Source organism: Octopus sinensis, linkage group LG4 (assembly GCF_006345805.1).
Source record: "Octopus sinensis linkage group LG4, ASM634580v1, whole genome shotgun sequence".
Lineage (NCBI taxonomy): Eukaryota > Metazoa > Mollusca > Cephalopoda > Octopoda > Octopodidae > Octopus > Octopus sinensis.
The window spans coordinates 25,745,810-25,767,027 of record NC_043000.1 but is presented as its reverse complement, the minus strand read 5'-3'; the positions used below and the strand labels follow the sequence as shown (position 1 = coordinate 25,767,027).

Genomic DNA, 21,218 nt, shown 5'->3' with positions numbered 1-21,218 from the left:
CCTTTAACTGCTTCAAGTGAACAAAGTCACCATTCCTGACAATGTCCTGCTGGAAATAGCAGTTAAATTCTCTTAAATCACTCATTACTGTCTTACAAAAAGGAAAGGACACAATATAGTTATGAACGAAAAGATCTTTTATTGTAAGTCTATTCTGTCAGAACTGACTTGAGATTAAACAACAACAATGACAATCGTTAGTTACTAATTAATGGATAAATCAGTTTATGTTGTAATGGGTTGGCTAGATCTACAATATTAAGGCATGCCTGTGTGGTAAAGAAACTTTCTTTGCAACCACATGGCTGTATCTCATACTATAGACCCAGGCCAACTGCCTTGAGTAAATTTGGTAGATGGAAACTGAGAGGGGGAAAGCCTATTGTGTATTTGTATATATACCTATACATACGTACATATATATATATACATATATATATACCCATGGCAGTGGAGTGCTAAGAGCACAATCCGTGTATATCATCATTATCATCATCATTGTTTAACGTCTGCTTTCCATGCTAGCATGGGTTGGACGATTTTGACTGAGGGCTGGCGAACCAGATGGCTGCACCAGGCTCCAGTCTTGATTTGGCAGAGTTTCTACTGCTGGATGCCCTTCCTAACACCAACAACTCCAAGAGTGTAGTGGGTGCTTTTTATGTTCCACTGGCATGGGGGCCAGTATATATATATATATATATATATAGACATTATTTACATTATTTACAATTGATGGATATTTGTCCTCGTTTTGTTTGTTGTTAACACATTTCGGCTGATATACCGTCCAGCCTTCATTAGGTATCTTGGGAAAATTTCAGATTGTCCTTGAACTCTGTTGTGTATACCACTAAGTTTTAACAATCTAGCTCACTTCCGCTGTTTATAGCAGTGCTTGGAAGGAAGGTGTGTAGCATGTGATCATTGCATTGACTATGACAAAGAAAGTTGTCATGGTGATACCTGCTCTGAAGCCGATGCAAAGTTGCAGAAAGTGTACATAGAGGAGTGTATGAGCCACGCAGAAGTGTAAGAGTGGTTCAGATGTTTCCAAGATGGCAAAAAAAAAATGTTGATATTGACGAACATTCTGGGAGAGCCACAACTAGCAGAACTGAAAAAAAACATCGCAGGTGTGTGTGCAGCTGTGAGGGAAAACTGTTGAATCACTATCTGAGAGTTATCAGAGGATGTGCAGATTAGTTTTGGTTCAGTTCAGTCCATTATCACTGAAAATTTGGAGATGAGACACGTGTCTGCCAAGTTTGTGCCAAAACTGCTTTCAGCTGACCAAGAAGACACTCGGGTTGCACAAAATTTCCTTGATTGTGTGGAGAATGATGAAAACTTTTTGAAAACTTTGCATAGACCGCTGAGCAGGTATTGTCAAGCTTTGGGAAAAATTTGATGCAGATTCTCTGCTCAACTTTCTCTGTCATGGTCAATGTGACGATAACATGCTACACACCTTCCTTTCAAGCACTGCTGTAAACAGCAGAAGTGAGCCAGAACACTAAAACTTTATGTGCATGCACGGCAGAGTTCAAGGTCAATCTGTGCCAAGCAGCTCCATTCTACTTGCTTTAGCTTTGTTACTGTGGCAATAGTCTGGATACTTATTGATCAGACCAGCATCATCATCATCATCATCATCGTTTAACGTCTGTTTTCCATGCTAGCATGGGTTGGACGGTTTGACTGGGGTCTAGGAAGCCAAGAGGCTGCACCAGGCACCAGTCTGATCTGGCAGTGTTTCTACAGCTGGATGCTCTTCCTAACACCAACCACTTTGTGAGTGTAGTGGGTGCCTTTTATGTGCCACTGGTACAGGGGCTAGAGGAGGCTGGCAAACAGTCACAATCGGTTGGTGCTTTTTACGTGTCACCGGCACAGATGTATATATATTATGTGATCGACCAGATTATCAGATATTGTTATACATTGCTGGTCACAATGCACTTTGCATCAGTTTAGTTTTTGAATGATGTAACCTTGCTGGATAGATAAGCAGGCCAATATTGCACCTGATCTAGATCTGAAGGCTAGTCCCTTACAGGGTTAGCTATTTACAGCTGAGTTCACTGGTAGGATGTGTAATGAACAGAACATGTAGCCAGTCTGGGAATTGAAACCACTATCTCATGATGTATATATGTATGTATGTCATTATTCAGTTTTATTTCAATATTTCTTGCCAATAGAGAAAGAGCTGGTACCTAACCTAGATCTAAGGCTCCTTCATTGGAATTTCAACAACAACAACAGGGTATTTTTGTTTGTATGTATGTATATGTACAGATTTATATGTTTTGTTTTATGTATGTATTCTCATGCATATACTTGCATATCTTGACATGCTCAAATACACTTAAATGGTAAACTTCTGGAAAGTTTTACAGATTTTTATAGTTCCAGTGCTGGATTGGATCTGTAGTCTTCGAATTAGCTTTCTCCTTTCTGGTTTTGAGAAGCCTAATTTCTCAAGATTGGTATTTAGGCAGTGTGTTACATATCCCAGGGCCCCAATAATGTACGTATTTATGTATGTAAGTATATATGTATGTATTTATGTGTGTGTGTGTGTGTGTGTGTGTGTGTGTGTATGTACGTATACAGCTAGAAGAAGGCCATGTGAAGAGCTGTATTTCTGCTAGGCTGATGACAACAGAGGTTTCATAAATAATTCATTTTCAGTAGCTACTTCAATTAATAGTTTCCTGATGCCTGAAGAAGTGGTTTGTTTTGACGCTGTAACGATGTATTGTAGAATAAATTGAAGACTTCACCCAACACTGCATCTGTAAATTAAACTGAATTAAATACATGCGACAGTGTTGTATACAATCTCTCCATGGACTTAGTCTGTGCAGTTATATATTCATTATAGATTCCAAATAAAACTCAACTTAAAACGTTAACAATTTATTAATAGTGTTTTTATTGGTGCCCTAAAGAGGAATGAGTCTTAACGTAGATATTAAATGCTGGAGAATCATGAAGTAACCATGTTTCTTTATGCATTAGCTGTAGTTTATTAATGTCATACCACAAGGCAGGTTTTAACATTGTTTTTGCCCCCACATTAAGTTGAGAAACTCACTGATGTTGCTGTTGTTTTTGTTGTAGGAAGTGGTGATGTCGGTGTTGGTGCATTCATATAAATACTTGCAAAATATTAAGAAAATAAATTTGTTTGAAATTTCTTTCGTTTTATTTTGAAATAGTTTAAAAATATGAACAATATCAACACTAACAAATGTGTTAATTGAAAACTTTTATGTTGTATAAATTTAATTTAGATGAAATTTCGTTTGACTTTATAAAATATTTGTCGACATTGAGTTTGTTCTTTGATAAATATCTTCATTTCAGAATCGATTTGGCAGAAAGTATGGAAAACGTTTATACAATTTTTGGAAGGAAAAGCAAAAATTATTTAAAATTTTATTTCTCATCTTTGTGAAATAAAATCATTTTTAATGGTTGAACTTGAAGCAGATACAGCTATAAATAATAATGTATAAATATTGGTTTAAAAATATCCCTTTGGACTGAAAAATATTTATAGGTTTTCATTTATAGTTTTATCTACTTGGAGTTCATTAAAAACAAATTATTTCACGTTCTTTCAATGTTTCTTAATTCTTATAATAACCCATCTTTGTACATTTTTATTATCAGCATTCCATTTTATTTCTTTACCACACATGTATTTTTTTGAAATCACTCAAATAAGATGCAAATTGGGGGGAAAAAATGTCCCTTTTCTTACAATCAAAAAATAAAACACGTTTAGGGATTTTGCATAGCAAACTGCCATATTTTAATTGTGATGTTTGTGATCAAATAGGTAGCTATGGTTGGATTTATTTCGATATCTTCTCAAAATGGATGAACTCGACAACATTTCAGTTTCCTGGATCAGATTGTGAAGATGAAACTCTGACTTGAAAAGCTTATTTCAATGCTTTAACCATTTTTGGTAGAATAAAAAGTAAAAATTCATCCAAGATTTAAAAGTTAAGAAATGATGATATTAAAGTAAAAATCAAAGTGGAAAATAGGGAGGAGTATTGCATTGATAATAATGTCTGGAATTACTGCTGCCATGGCAGGGCCAACAATAACATTTGTCCACTCAAACAACTTCACAATAGTGAAGACACTTCACAGACAAAAAAACAATGGATTTAGCCCTTTCGTTACCATATTTCTAATGAAATATACTGCCTTTGTTCCAAATAATTTTCAAAACAGTGAAGAATTTACAAAAATAACATTGTCATTATTAAGCTGGTATTTGGAACATATTTTAATATGAAATTTTGATGGAAGATTTTAGATTAGATCATTTAACCCCTTTATTACCATTTTCCTGCTAAAATACAATTCTTTTATTTCAATTAATTTTGAAAATAACAAAGAATTTGATAAAATAGCTTTGCTATTATTATGCTGGTGTTTGGAACTTAAATAAGGATGAAATTTCGATGGAAGGTTCTTTGATCACTTTTAAACAAGAAGTTTGTATCATATAATCCGAGGTGATCTTGTGCAACTTGGTACCAAAAGGATTGAAACAGGAAGTTTCCGTCATTAGAATCAGGTACAGTCTCAAGCAGGTTGGCATCAAAAGGGTTTACCATCTTGTTCTCTTCAATGTTCTTTTACTTTCCAATAATTAACTTGTTCCTTGAGCCAAATACTATCACAGCAGAAGAATTTGTCTTTGCAAGTTTCTTCAAAGTTTATAGGAATGTTGTGAAAGTATACAGATTCAGTTTCAAGAATATGATTGTGGCATGTTGTAAAATTACATGTTACTATATACAAATCCTTGATTTTCTTTATTAAAGAATATTAATTAAGCAATCATCGGGAATGTTTCATTCTTTCAAATTTACAAAAGACAAAATTTGAGTCTTTGGAATAATGTCATAATTTTTTTGTTTCTGTTGCCATATAAGGTCCAAATGCTGTATTTGAAGAATTATTAGCATTCACAAGATTATGCTGAGGGATTTCCTGCTGAACTGTCGTTGTCCTTCAATAATGGAGCCTTTTCGTTGTCGATCTGGTTAAAAGAAAATGACATAATCACTGAAATAATAACAACAATAACGATGACAACAACAATGATGATGACAATGACGATGATAACAATATAACAACAATAATGGTAACAATAATGATAATAATAATGATAGCAATAATGATAATATGATATAACAATAATGATAACAATAATGATAACAAAAATGATGATAGTGCTAATAGATATCAACAGGGTGGCCACGATGTCACGCACCAAGGGAGATATCAAGTATGCTTTATTAGCAATGAAGTAGGTAATCCATTACAAATGTTCAAAGTGTTGGCCATGGAGCTCTAAACAAGTGTTCATATGGAACATTGCTATTGAGAGAAACGGTGACAATGTTGAGAAGTAGGGATGCGATCCACAGAGGACCAGCTTCATTTTGATGCATGATACATGTTCCTGCGTTGGTATATTTTACCTGTCCTAAACAAAATGGCATTACTTTTTGCCTCACACTCGTGTATATATATATATATATATATATATATATATATATGTATATATGTTGTGCAGTCATAGCACATAATGTTTGAAAAGTTCATTTCTCAGCCATGTGCTTTTGAGTTTAGACTCAAAGGCACATGGCTACAACCCACAGCCAAATAATGTCTTGTGAGTGACTTCAGTAGATAGAAAAGCAGCCCCATACATAGAAAAATACAGACATACTTTCAGAAAGAGAAATCGATCAGCTAATTTGTACATTACAAGTGCAATCTGTGAGTGGAACAGTAAAAATATGCAAGACTTTCTCAAGTTCCAAATGTGAATTTGTCTCCCAAAGATGAAACCGTGTATCTTTGTTGGAAACCAGCTACCTCCTCAGTGGAAGATTTATAATATTAAAAAAATGGAAGACATACATAAATACATATATACATACATATTTATATATATATATGCATATGTATATATATAGGAAGGGCATCCAGCCGTAGAAACACTGCCAGATTTGACTGGGCCTGATGAAGCCTTCTGGCTTCACAGACCCCAGTAGAACCGTCCAACCCATGCTAGCATGGAAAACGGACGCTAAACGATGATGATGATGATGATGATGATGTACATGTATGTATAAATGTGTGTGTGTGTGTGTGTGTGTATTGTTCAGTTACTGTCTACCAAATCCACTGAAAAGTTCTTGCTTGTCTCAGGTCTACATTAGCTGATATTTGCTCAAGGTGCTATGGAGTGAGACTGAACTTGAAGCCACAGGGTTGGGAAGCAAACTTCACAACCACACAACCATGCCTGTGCTATGCAATGCATGTATGTATGTGTGTGTGTGTGTGTGTGTGTGGTGTGTGTGTGTGTGTATGTGTGTGTATGTGTGTGTATGTATGTGTGTGTGTGTGTGTGTGTGTGGTCATGAACTGCTTATCTTGACATGTGATACCCATGTCACACACATGTAGTTGTTGTGATGCATGTGCCTGGTGTACCCTTATCAGACAGGTATATTTTACCCCAATGCACTGCTCTCTCATTCAATAATAATAATAATAATAATAATAATAATAATAATATTATTATTATTATTATTATTATTATTATTATTATTATAATATCATTATAGCCCAGTCCTGGCTAAGAAGGAATATATTCACAGACACGACTGAGTTGGGAGCTACATACACTGGAAGCTATGCCAACATTATGGAATAACAACAGAAAAAAGATGGTATAGACACACACCAGAAAAGGTCACAGAAAACGAGAAAGCAACCATACTCTGGGATATACCAATACACACAGATAGAGAAATTAAGGCCAACAGACCAGATATAGTTGTCAGAGATCATGAAGAAAAAAATGCTTTCTAATTGATGTATCAATACCAGCTGATGACAACGTGTCTCTAAAAGAAATGGAGAAACTTTCAAAATACAAAGACCTGGAAATAGAGGTAACTAGAATGTGGAATCTAAAAGCAGAAACAATTCCTATCATAGTAGGTGCATTAGGCATGATAAAAAAATATCCAGACAAATACATAAACAAAACACCAGGACTTATAAACACATATAACATACAGAAAATTGCACTACTAGGCACTGCACACATCCTACACAGAACACTTTCCATACAATAACCATCAGAACATCACAACAAATCACAGCACATACCCAAGGCACACAGAGCTGTGCTCGGCAGTGAAGTGAAAGCACGATATAAAAATAAAACTACTGAATGATGATGATAATAATAATAATAATAATAATATTATTATATTATTATTATTATATTATTATTATTATTATTATTATTATAATATCATTATAGCCCAGTCCTGGCTAAGAAGGAATATATTCACAGACACGACTGAGTTGGGAGCTACATACACTGGAAGCTATGCCAACATTATGGAATAACAACAGAAAAAAGATGGTATAGACACACACCAGAAAAGGTCACAGAAAACGAGAAAGCAACCATACTCTGGGATATACCAATACACACAGATAGAGAAATTAAGGCCAACAGACCAGATATAGTTGTCAGAGATCATGAAGAAAAAAAATGCTTTCTAATTGATGTATCAATACCAGCTGATGAAAACGTGTCTCTAAAAGAAATGGAGAAACTTTCAAAATACAAAGACCTGGAAATAGAGGTAACTAGAATGTGGAATCTAAAAGCAGAAACAATTCCTATCATAGTAGGTGCATTAGGCATGATAAAAAAATATCCAGACAAATACATAAACAAAACACCAGGACTTACAAACACATATAACATACAGAAAATTGCACTACTAGGCACTGCACACATCCTACACAGAACACTTTCCATACAGTAACCATCAGAACATCACAACAAATCACAGCACATACCCAAGGCACACAGAGCTGTGCTCGGCAGTGAAGTGAAAGCACGATATAAAAATAAAACTACTGAATGATGATGATAATAATAATAATAATAATAATAATAATGATAGTAACAACAACAACAACAATGTAAATAAATGAAGCAAGTCATCTTGAACTCACCTTTTTCTTTCCTGGAATGTCTCTGAGAAATATGGTTATCGGTGTACACACCATATCCAGTATTGCAGCGCCATAGACCAAACTACAAACAAAGAAAAGACAGAAATATAAACAACAGCAGTTCATAATCTTTCAAAGTGTTTGTTTATTTTTGTTGTTTAGCCCCAATCCAGGCCTGATTGAGCAGTCCTATGATCGAAGATGTTTCACCCATGACCATCCTGCCTTGTTTTTTTTTTTTTCGGGAATATCATGCAACAAACTACATTTTTATGCTTTCTTTTGTAAATGTTTTGCTTTGTAGAAACAAGTTGGACCCATATGGCCCATGGCTGTCATAGACCTTTCAAGAACAGTCAGATCAATATGGTTGATTTTCCCCTTCAGCACTTGCGGGTTGACAACCAGCATCCAAACATGGCTCACAGCTGTCAACTTGCAATTAATGTGTTTCTAGTTTCTCAAATCAGTGAACAGGCTTGAAAGATTAGAACAAAGTGGGTTCTGCTGAAAGCCCCCCGGGAACCAGATAAGGGTATTAAACTGTGAGTTCAATTTGTGGATCTGACAGTATGTTATCTTATTTCATGTTGCTTCACTCTGCTCCACTAAAGTAAGTATCAGTCAATTGCTGGGTTAGCTTGCCCTTCTTCCTATCTTCCATCTAGCTGTCCAAGCCTGAGTGATCTACCGATCAAAAGTGAGTGGTGGGTGCCAAGAAGGGATGTCAACATCTGCTTATAATTATTTAGGTCCCTAAAACAATTAGCAAAAGCATAGTGCATGCTTCTGGGTCATACTCATTCATAAGTGATATCTAACCGTACTGTATATTTCGTAGTACAGCATAGCATAGTTTTAACTATTTAGTATTTAAACCAGTCATATCCAACACAAATATTCAACCTGTTTTAATGTTCAAAGGCCAGATCTGGCCTTTCACACATGACCTACAGTATCATGCTAAAAATATTGGGTTGTCCGGAAAGTTCGTGCCGATTTTTAAAGGAAAAAAAAAGGTCAATAAATATGGATTCCATTACATTCTTAATCAACCAAATATGAACCATTTTGTTGCACAATGCGTCTCCAGCTTTCCTTTAACTTGAAAATACCCTCTTCCCAGTATTGAGGTGGTTTCATAGCAAATAATTCATCAAGGTATCTTGCTACGTCACCCAAGGAATCGAAATTTTTACCATTAAGACTATTCTGCAGAGACCTGAATAAGTGGAAATCTGAAGGAGCAATATCTGGTGAATATGGATGGCGGGGTAACACATCTCAGCTGAGCTGCAGCAATTTTTGTCTGGTTCCCAAAGCATCAACTGCCAAAAATGAACTTTCTTATCTTCCATTTTAAAGCGTTACAAAATTAACACAGATTATAAGAACATAGACCACCTTCCACGAAAAGATAGCTTAAACTGTGCTCTAAATGGATGTGTAGTCAAATCCTATTTTATGGACTCAACTACGTTCTAAAATAAGTCGAAAGGTAAGCTACTATAAATTAGCACAAACTTTTGGGATAACTGAATAAAAAAATGATATCTTCGAAGTTTCAAAGCTACAAGATAATTCACGATTAGTTCCAAACAAGGTGAATAAACATGGATTACATTTAATAAAGAAATCTGAATGGTAAAGGGTTAAAAATATTCCTTTATTTAAACATGATGGATGGCTATTGGTCTTTGTGTTATAATTTCAAATGTGATGGATTCTCTTGTTGTCAGTGACCTGGTTGAACAACCTGAACACATGATCTGTTTATAATGATCAAATGCCTATCTGGTATTTTTAGCTCCCCCCCCCATCCATCAAATCTCAACATTGTCTGCACAAGTACACCGTGTGCCACATGTCAGATGTGGAAGTGAATGGAGAGCAAAGTGAAACAAAGTGTTTTGCTCAAGGACACAATGCACTGCATGGTCCAGGAATCGAAACCATGGTCTTGCAATCGTGAGTGCAACACTTGAACCACTTGGCCATGCATTCTCAAATGTGCTGAACAGATGGGTGAAGAAACAAGGATTTCTGGTGCAATTATCTCGATCACAACACATTTCAGTGTAATTAGTGAGAATGTAAAGTTGCACTGCGACATCCTCATCATCATCATCCTCATCATCATCACCAGCACCAGCACCAGCACCACCAGCACCACCAGCTCCACCACCACCATCATCATCATCATCATTATTATCACCACCGCCTCCACCACCACCACCACCACCACCACCACCACCACCACACCACCACCACCATCATCATCATCGTTTAACGTCCGTTTTCCATGCTGGCATGGGTTGGCCGGTTTGACTGAAGACTGGCAAGCTAAGAGGCAGCACCAGGCTCCAATCTGATTTGGCAAGGTTTCTACAGCTAGGTGCCCTTCCTAATGCCAACCACTCCGAGAGTGTAGTGGGTGCTTTTATGTGCCACTGGCACGAGTGCCATTGACCTGATACTGGCATTGACCACGACTATGGTCTCACTTAGCTTGACAGGTCAACACAAGCACAGTATATAGCCAAAGGTCTTGGTCACCTGTTTGCCTTCATGAGGCCCAACGCTCTCAAATGGTGCTTTTTACATACTACTGGCTACGATTTCACTCGATTCGACAGGGCTTCACAAGCACAGCATGTCGCCCAACAACTGAAGGGTGATTTTAAAGGGCCAGTTATGCGACACTGGCATTGGCCAAAACTACAATCTCAAAAAGCCAAGAACTCAATATTACATCCTTGATGCCAACGACGAGTGAACAATAGAGGCTGTAAGATCTTTAGCAGATTTGTTCCTCCAACATTGCCTGACAACCGGATCTGGAGTGTTTACGTCCCCGTAACTTAGCGGTTCAGCAAAAGAGACCGATAGAGTAAGTACTAGGCTTACAAAGAATAATTCCAAGGGTCAATTTGCTCGACTAAAGGCGCTGCTCCAGCATGGCCACAGTCAAATGACTGAAACAAGCAAAAGAGTAAAAGTAAAAGAGTAGATTGAGAGAAAAAATACAAAGTTAAATGCATTAAATGTGTTGAAGTAGTCAAGATAAAGTAGGTACCATATTCCAAGGCATATAGGAAGTACTTATTCTCTCCTCAAAAATGTCGTAAACAACCTCCATGGGTCCTATATGCAAAGTTAAATTTCCTCTAGGCTTTAGGGCTTTACAAACATTTTTCCTGAATATGTGCTGCCAAAATAAGGGTGCATCTTATATGTCCATACATCTTTTCTGTCAATGAATATGGTAAAATAACTCGTTGTCTCTACTAATGTTCTATAGAAATTATAGCCAGCACTGTCTGTAGGGATAACCTCAACAAGTGATTTAATAGCACTGCTAACACAGTAGAACACTGTATTGACTTATAAAATCATTAAGGGGAATATAAATGTATTTAGGGATCATGTTAAGGTGTGTTTTATCATTGGTGATAAACGTGAAATAGACAAGAAGAAGAAACTGAGTCAGACAGATAAAGAAGATACTCAATGGTCATAGATAATGACTGACCCAGTTGTCTGAGAGACGGGAGGAGATGGAGATCAGCCCATAATTGTAAAATGCACATAGGAATGGTGCATGAAGGAGATGAAGAATTTCTGATCAAGGGCAATTTCTATGATTACGTTTAGGGCTACCAAGATTAGTGGAAGGAATGGAGGAATCGATTCTCAAATCAGAGAACTGGTTTAAATGATTAGAATAGAGTGGACTCTGCTAAACTGTGGACTCTCCTAAGAACATCACGGGGCCTGGTGTTGGTGTTAAACTGTGACGGATTAATTCTACCATTCAAATAATTGTAATAGTATAAAAGTAAATATATTTACCTCTGGAATCCATAAGCATAAACAAGTGGACCGCCAACTAACGGACCTGGAAAAAAACCAAAGTGATAACAATACTCAGTAAAACATTTGGTGCATGCGTGTATGAGAGAGTTTGCGTGAGTGCTTGTGTAATTACACACACACACACGACAACTATTCGCTTGTGACCGAGGAAGACTATTACTGACCATTGCCCATGCAAGAGTGGCTGTGTGGTAAGTAACTTGCTTACGAACCACATGGTTCCGGGTTCAGTCCCACTGCGTGGCACCTTGGGCAAGTGTCTTCTACTATAGCCTCGGGCCGACCAAAGTGAGTGGATTTGGTAGACGGAACTGAAGAAGCCCGTCGTATATATATATATATATATATATATATATATATATATATATATATATATGTAGGTCCCGGTTGATTCGGGGTTAACCACAGTAAATAAGGTACTCAATACATAGCAGAGTAAAATTAATTTATTATATAGAAGGAGCTTCTACAGGACTAGAACTGTCATTCAAGAGAAATTTTCAGGAAGCTAGTTAACAAGAATTGTATTGGCATTTAACATTTAGGCAGGTTTATAGGGGTGGTGGTGGGGGACTTTTTGGGGGTAGGCATAGCGCAAAAAAATCATACTTGGGGGAGTGGTCAAGGAGTCAGTGGTAAATAGATAGAAGAATAAATAAAAGAATAAAAAAAGAATAAAAAATAAAAAAATATATAGAAGAATAGAGTTTTAGGTAAATAAGGAAATTCTCACTTATACTATACACATGGTATACATATATACACACAACACACCACACATATATACATACACACATACATACACACACACCCATAATATATATATATATATATATATACACACACATACATATACATACATATATCACACACAAATATATATATATATATATATATATATATATATATATATATATATATATATATATATATAATACATATACATGTACATACATACACACATACATGCATATACAATATACACCACACATGTATATATACACACACACGACCACACATACACATACACACAAAAAATATATACATACACACACATACACATACACACATACACACACATATCCACATACACACATGCGCGCGTGCACACACAAAACACAAGTCCCTATATCTCATAATACATACACACATATATGTGGTTGTGTGTGCATGTGTGATGTGGATATGTGTGTGTGTATGTGTGTATGTGTTGTGTGGTATGTATATATTTTTGTGTGTATGTGTATGTGTGGTCGTGTGTGTGTATATATACATGTGTGTGGTTATATGGATATGCATGTATGTGTGTATGTATGACATGTATATGTATATATATATATATATATATAATATATATATTGTGTAGATATATGTATGTATGTATGTTGTATATATATATATATATATATATTATGGGTGTGTGTGTATGTATGTGTGTATGTATTATGTGTGTGTGTGTGTGTATATATGTATACATATGTGTATAGGTATAAGTGAGAATTTCCATTTACCTAAAACTCTATTCTTCTATATATTTTTTTATTTTTTATTCTTTTTTTTATTCTTTTATTTATTCTTCTATCTAATTTACCACTGACTCCTTGACCACTCCCCAAGTATGATTTTTTGCGCTATGCCTACCCCAAAAAGTCCCCCACCACCACCCCTATAAACCTGCCTAAATGTATAAATGCCAATACAATTCTTGTTAACTAGCTTCCTGAAGATTTCCCTTGAATGAAACAGTTCTAGTCCTGTAGAAGCTCCTTCTATATAATAAATTAAAAAAAAAAAAAAAATATATATATATATATGTGTGTATGTGTGTGTGGTGTGTGTGTGTGTGTGTGTGTGTGCGTGCGTGTGTGTGTGTGCGTGTGTATGTGTCTGTTTTTGTCCCACCAACAGTGCTTGACAACCAATGCTGGTGTGTTTACGTACCCGTAATCTAGCGGTTCGGCAAAAGCGACCGATAGAATAAGTATTAAGCTTACAAATGATAAGTCCTGGGGGCGATTTGCTCGACTAAAGGCGGTGCTCCAGCATGGCCACAGTCAAATGACTGAAACAAGTAAAAGAGTAAAAGGGTATCTGTATTGCACTCACAGGCAGCTTCGACCGGGTCCGTGCTCATAGCTTCCATGCTCGTCGTGGTACCTTTCTGCTTGACTGCACACTGAACAGTCGTCTTGCCAGCGATTGCGTGACCAAACATTTTAGGTCGAATAAGGCTTGGGCAACACGTCATAGTTGAAAACACTTGCCCGCGCTACCATGCAGTAAGGCTGAACCCCAAATCACATGGGTGGGAAGCAAGCTTCTCAGCTACTGAACCTATACCTGTTCCTACACACACATCACCCCCCACACTCCTGTACAAACACACATATAGGATAGTATGAAATGTGTCCATCTGTATACTTATTTCTCGCTTGTGTGTTGCTGTTCTCTATACTCCAAATGCTTTTCTTTGTCAGTCCATCACCTTACTGGTGCAACTAGAGGAGGAACACCATGGAATTTAAAGATGTGGAATTTAACTGCACCGATACTACGCGAATTCTGGACTCCATGGCTGATGAGAGGTGTTCCATGATTAATTTGTCATTTTCCATAACTGTTTCCAGGTTCTGCTTTGATTATCACTACACACACATACACGTTTGCTCTCTCACACACAGACACAAACACACATATGCATCCACACACATGCGCGTGCAACACACAAACACACGTATGCGTGCATGTATGTATGTATCTATGTATGTATCTATCTATATATACACACATCATTTAAATTTATGCGAAACATTTCGAAGATATATATGTATATATATGTGTGTGTGTGTGTGTGTGTGTATACATGAATACATAATACATACATACATATATATATATATATATATATATATATATATACACATATAAAAACAGATGAGTGGTACAACAAGACACCAATATTTACTGGAAAATAGCAATCGATACAAATTCGACACTATTGTAAAGCTTCACTGCATATTTACTAGCAAAGACGTGTGTGTGCAACAAACACGAAAAATTTGTCTTACCTCTCGGAAGAACATTCGATAAATAGACAACCTAGAATCGGATAATGCAGGACCGGTTTCTGACTCTCTCAAATACGTTTGACAACGTAAGTTTGATCAGTCGTCATCAGTTGCATTTACCTAGATAATATTTCAAATGTTGCCACATCAGTGCCAGTATACTCGCCTGAACGCCTAACCGTTAACAGAACCGAGAACAGTGAAGGAGTTTACAATGAAAAATAATTCTACCCTTATGGGGCTTTATTTTACTGGAAAGTAATACATTTGTATGCTATATATATATATATATATATATATATAGATATATATATATATATATTATATATATATATATTATATATATATATATATATATAAACACACATACACGCAACACACAAATACAATGAATATATGTATTCAAACACATATACATATATATTCATATATAAATACATATATAAACACACACACTTGTACACATACACACACACTCTTATATGTATAAACAAAGAAATTTTGATTGAATTGTCTGTTAAAATCCTCAATGTAAATATTATAAGCATCAGTTTGAAAGAGAAAAGAGAAACAGAAGTAAAGTAGTGAAACAAAGGAATGCGTGGGGAGGAATGTTCCAGTGGTACTTACCCAAACTCATTGATAAACACACGGCCATGTCAGATATAGCATAGACGTTACCATAAACCTCACTGTGACGCTTGTCAACCACAAGCGCAAATATTGGCTGCATGGATGTACTGATCAAACCTATAAAGATTTGAAATAAAACACAACTGCAGTTATAACGTGTGTGTGTGTGTGTGTGTGTGTGTGTGTGTGAAACGGTAAAGTTCCATTTATCCTTTATTTTGGAGGGTTCCAAAGGGGAGATTTCAAACAAAGATTCTTCATACTTCGTTGGTAGCTTATTGGCGTAAGATTTTTGCGAAAATGAAATTATTATATGTATAAGGTATGAGATGAGAATTTATGGAAAGGTATCCGATGAAGGAGGCGGCGAGCTGGCAGAAACGTTAGCACGCCGGACGAAATGCTTAGCGGTATTTCGTCTGCCGCTACGTTCTGAGTTCAAATTCCGCCGAGGCCGATTTTGCCTTCCATCCTTTCGGGGTCATTTAAATAAGTATCAGTTACGCACTGGGGTCGATGTAATCGGCTTAATCCGTTTGTCTGTCCTTGTTTGTCCCCTCCATGTTTAGCCCCTTGTGGGCAATAAAGAAATAAGGAAAGGTATCCCATAGAAACGCAACAGACTATTAAAGATGGAGAAGAGATGTTAAAATTTTAAAAGATGAATTTTAGTACATGCATTCGATCGTTTCGAACAGCAATATTAGCATGTAAGTGACATGGTAGATTAATTATAAATTAAATTAAATTATTTAATTACATATTACTGCTCTCCTCAGTATGACAAGGAACCAAGACATTATGTAATGAACTTCATTAGGTTACAGCAGTTTCTGATATATGATGCTATGCACTCATAGTTGAGTGTTTGTGCATCACCCTAAAGCTTCGTCTGAGCTTAAAAAATGAATTGCAATTCTATTTGAGAAGACATTTATATATATGGAAAACATCACCATCGAATATTATAAAACAGCATAGGGGGTCATATTACAAATACTTGGCCCATCTTGTAACTAACGTTGACGGCGAGAACTAAATAAGGCATAGTAGTGGTGGTAGCGGTGGTGGTGGTAGGATTACAAATGCAATCGTTAAAAGGGGAGGAGGAGGAGGAGGAGGAGGGGACGTGGGTGAAAGTTTTTGCAATAACTTACCAACTGCGAGACCGAGGAATCCTGTTACCACCAACATCATCGTAAACGTTATGGAATAGGCTAGCTGGAAGAATTGAAAGAACAATAATAGAATGACTACAAGAAGAAAAGAAATAAAAAACAACAAAAATAAATCCAACAAGTCAAATAAACTGCAGCAAAGATTCGAAACCTAATCGGTCAGTCACCATGTGTGAGCCACCGTAGTTTCACATGATTGGTCTATAAATCGACCAATCAGCCTGAGGCTGTGGCGTGATATGGTTTTCTCGAATATCCCCTGTAAAAATATTTTTGTGTTCAATTGCAGAGTGTTGAAGGCAGCTGACTGACTCAGGTACCTATACCCTTGTCATGTAGATGTCCAACGGACTGCTGATGCCACAAATTGCCTCGGAGAATTGCGCAGATGATTCCGTTTAAATTATGGACCTACCGCATGTTGTCACACAGATAGCCTTATATATTTTCAGAACAGTTTTCCTTTCCTCTCATTCAGCAATTACTTATATCATTCATTGCAATTCGCCAACACAAAATGTCTTTATGTCTGGCAATAAATATTAGTTAATGTTCGTATGTTTGCTTCAGTTATTATTCACACAGCCATTGAAATATATCTTCATTGACCAGTTCAAACCAAACGACAGCAAATTTCTCGCGACAAAACAAATACATTTGTTAACAATTGTTATCAACATAGACAAGTCAGTGAAATGACAGAACAGTTGGAGCGTTGGGCAAAAGATTTCGAAGGAATTCTTCGGCTGTTTACAAATTCGTGAATAGATAGGTGAAGTAATTATTGATGGAAAAGACAGACAGAAAAGGAAGAAAAATGTGAATAAAACTTACCGCCATAAGACACAGGGAACTGAAGAACAAACCAACGAGACCTTGAATCCACCTAAAAATTATGAATATATAATGGATTAATTAACGAATTAATTCTACAATAAAACACGGGGAGTGATTTTGTTTGATTAAAGCAACAATACATGAGTTAAATAGTAATAATAATAATAATAATAATAATAATAATGATGATGATGATGATGATGATGATGATGATGATGATGATGATGATGATGATAATAATAATTTTGGTACAAAGTCATCAGTTTCGGGGTAAGGTGTAAGTCGATTACATCGATCCCAGTACTCAACTGGTACTTTCTTTATCGACCCCAATAGGATGAAAGGCAAAGTGAACCTCGACGGAATTTGAACTCAAAACATAAAGACAAACCGAAGTGCCGCTAAGCCCGGTGTGCTAAAGATTCTACCAGCTTGACGCCGCCATAGGTTCAAATATGAAAATATAAGTTCACTGGAAGAGGAGGTTAACTAATCAGCCTCCATTTAAGTTTCTGCTTAAATTTTAACTTTGATTTGTGGTTTCAGAAATCTTAGTAAAAATTACGGAATTCGCCCGAATGTCAAAGGCAGAATTTTACTAGGGACAACATGTTGAAGAGAAAGTTCAGAAGTATGGGGAGAGAGAGAGAATGAAAGAAAAGTTTGATGTTGGAAATGTATATATTTACATACCTAGGAAACCATCTGACGAGACGAGGAAATATTAAACCAGCAGCCAAGTATCCAACAGATGTCGGTAGAACAACGATTCCTAAAGAAAACGAATAACGAATATATATATAAGCAATAATAAATCTCTGAACGAGGTATGAACAGTAGCTGCACGACAATGTGAAGTATATTTGCCACTTAAATGTGGCTAACCACTAAGGGTGGATGCTACTGTAGCTTGTAGCCCCAGGAGAACATCTTCTCCAGCTGGCTATTGACACACTTTCTGTGTCCTATCGGTATGTGCAAAGGGAAGTCATCCTTCCCATCGTCGACCTGAAGTGGGAAGGATGGCTTCCCTTTGCAAATACTGATAGGGCACAGAAAGTGTGTCAATAGCCAGCTGGAGAAGATGTTCTCCAGGGGCTACAAGCTACAGTAGCATCCACCCTTACTGGTTAGCCACATTTAAGTGGCAAATATACTTCACACACGCGCACACACACACACACACACACACACACACACACACACACACACACGCATACACACGCACACATATATGCCTACATACATACACATACATATATATACGAGGGTGAGTCAAAAAAGTAGTGCCATTTTGTTTAGGACAAGTATAATTACCAACACAGGAACATGTATCATACATCAAAATGAAGCTGGTCCTCTGTGGACCGCATCCCTACTTTTCAACATAGTCACCGTTTCTCTCAATGAGAGCATGTATCACCTTCAAATGAGAGCATGTATCCCTGCCCCCTAAAATTCTGTTGACTGTTCTTTGAGCCATTTTTTCACTACAGTTTTCACTTCCTCTCACTGGAATAATGTTTGCCTCTCAAACTCTTTTGTGACGCTGAAGAGATGATAATCTGAAGGCGCTAAATCTGGCGAGTGTGGAGGTAGTGAAGAAGTGGCTCATATACATACCCAACACTAATTCGCCAAAGGGAAACTCTTACAGCTCCAAAGAAAGAACCAGTACACACACACACACACATACGTCCAAATAATGTACACATTGGTACAACTGACACACGCATATACACACAAACATACAAATACACCTACGAGAATCACAACGCATACACTAACACTGAAAGAAACATACAATCTTACACTTGCACACACGCAAAATATTCATAGACCGCTCACGGTCAGTCTCTCATTTGCTCTCGTACGTATGAAACCTCTTCCCTTCTCTAATTTGTGGTCACCTTAAGGTACTTCTAACATAGCTTAACGCAGACTAAAACGTATTTCTCTCTAATTCCCGTTTATTCTTGTTTTAATAATTTCCAACTCTCTGTCTTTTTTGAAGAAGTGCTAAAGCTCGAAATATCAAGAACACTTCTTTCATATCTTTCCCAACGTGTAAATCTACATTACGCTCTTGGTTTTTACCTGGGCATTCTTGTTATCCGTTCGTCCACCCGTCTGCCTGTCTGTCTGTCTCTGTCTGTCTGTCTGTCTGTATCTATCTATCTATCTATCTATCTATCTATCTATCTATCTATCTATCTATCTATCTATCTATCTATCTATCTATCTTATAATCAATTTTGTTTTTTACTTCGTCACTTGTTATCTCCATTGATAAATTTACCGATCTGTCAGCCATCCATCCCTCTGTCTGTCCGTCTGTCAGTTCATCTGTCTGTCTGCATACTACGTGCTTCTGCTTAGTTGTCATTTACCAAGTTCCATTCAGAAGATATTTGGTTAATCCGAGACTGTTATTGAGTTATAATTAATTACCCAAGGCGGAGAAGCAGTGAGAATCGATCCCATAGCTACGTCGTTACAAAGCAAACTCTTTAACAACATACGGTTTAAGCTGAAATGGTAATATTTAATCCTACTTACCAAGTTGCCAAGTGGAAGCATTTATCAGTTCAAGAAGTCTTATCGGTAAGAACGCCAATACAATTGAGACATCGAGATTCAGCAAAAAAATATTTACTGAAAAATGTAAGAAATTAGAAAATGAACAAATAATAAAAAAAAAACAGATAAATAATAATAAATAAATAAATGTTCCTGTATCGAACGGATGATGTTGTTATGTCTGTTTAGTTTTGGATCTATCCTATTTGAGAGGAACTATGATCAAAGGTGTTTTATTTGTGATGATCCCTGTCTTTTATTCCGACTTACTGGTATAGTACTATATTATTGTAGCAGGAATTTTTTTGGCTGTCTCAAACACTTACTGCCGAGGAATCGAATGCAAATCACTGTGTTCAGTCAAAAATGTCTAAACAACAGGATTAATGACATCAGCTAAGAACTGACCACTCACATCTCTTGAAGAAACATCATGAACTTGTTTTTCTCAGTAGCTAGCTGACCAGCAAAAAATACAATGGATCCAACAGATGCTTAACTCATTAAATCCCAGTGTTATAAACAAGCATTGTTTTGGTCGAACAAGATATGGATTGTCATTAAAACGTTTGTTTTTGGTGGCTTTTCTTTGAAATGCATTAGTTATATTTCTACTTGTATTTCTACTAACTGGCCAGTGGACATCAAAGTAACGAATGCAAGAATTTACAGTACTTGACGACAGTTACAAAATATAGCCGCGACGAACGACGACGAACGACGACGACAAATGATAACGACGACGATGAATTCAGTCCACTCATGGCTGTTGTCGTTGCTGACACAGACACACATCTCATACAAACTGCTGAACCGCTTCACTTGGTTTAAATATCTTTTCTGTCGTATGTCATAACGACACATTGTTTTAATCTTTTATTCTTTTATTCTTTTACTTGTTTCAGTCATTTGACTGCGGCCATGCTGGAGCACCGCCGTTAGTCGAGCA

General features: G+C 36.6%; 1 protein-coding gene across 1 annotated transcript in view; it reads right to left on the bottom strand.

The window, feature by feature from the left end:
• Positions 1-4,279: 4,279 nt before the first annotated feature.
• LOC115210195 (synaptic vesicular amine transporter-like) overlaps positions 4,280-21,218 on the bottom strand; it is a 37,639-nt gene continuing 20,700 nt past the window's right edge. The window contains exons 9-16 of the mRNA XM_029778662.2: positions 20,249-20,344; positions 18,383-18,461; positions 17,687-17,738; positions 16,832-16,895; positions 15,672-15,791; positions 11,950-11,995; positions 8,098-8,179; positions 4,280-5,077 (exon numbers count right to left, since the gene is read on the bottom strand). Coding sequence (XP_029634522.2) covers positions 5,012-5,077; positions 8,098-8,179; positions 11,950-11,995; positions 15,672-15,791; positions 16,832-16,895; positions 17,687-17,738; positions 18,383-18,461; positions 20,249-20,344 — 605 coding nt within the window. The 3' untranslated portion in view covers positions 4,280-5,011. The remainder of the gene's footprint in view (positions 5,078-8,097; positions 8,180-11,949; positions 11,996-15,671; positions 15,792-16,831; positions 16,896-17,686; positions 17,739-18,382; positions 18,462-20,248; positions 20,345-21,218) is intronic.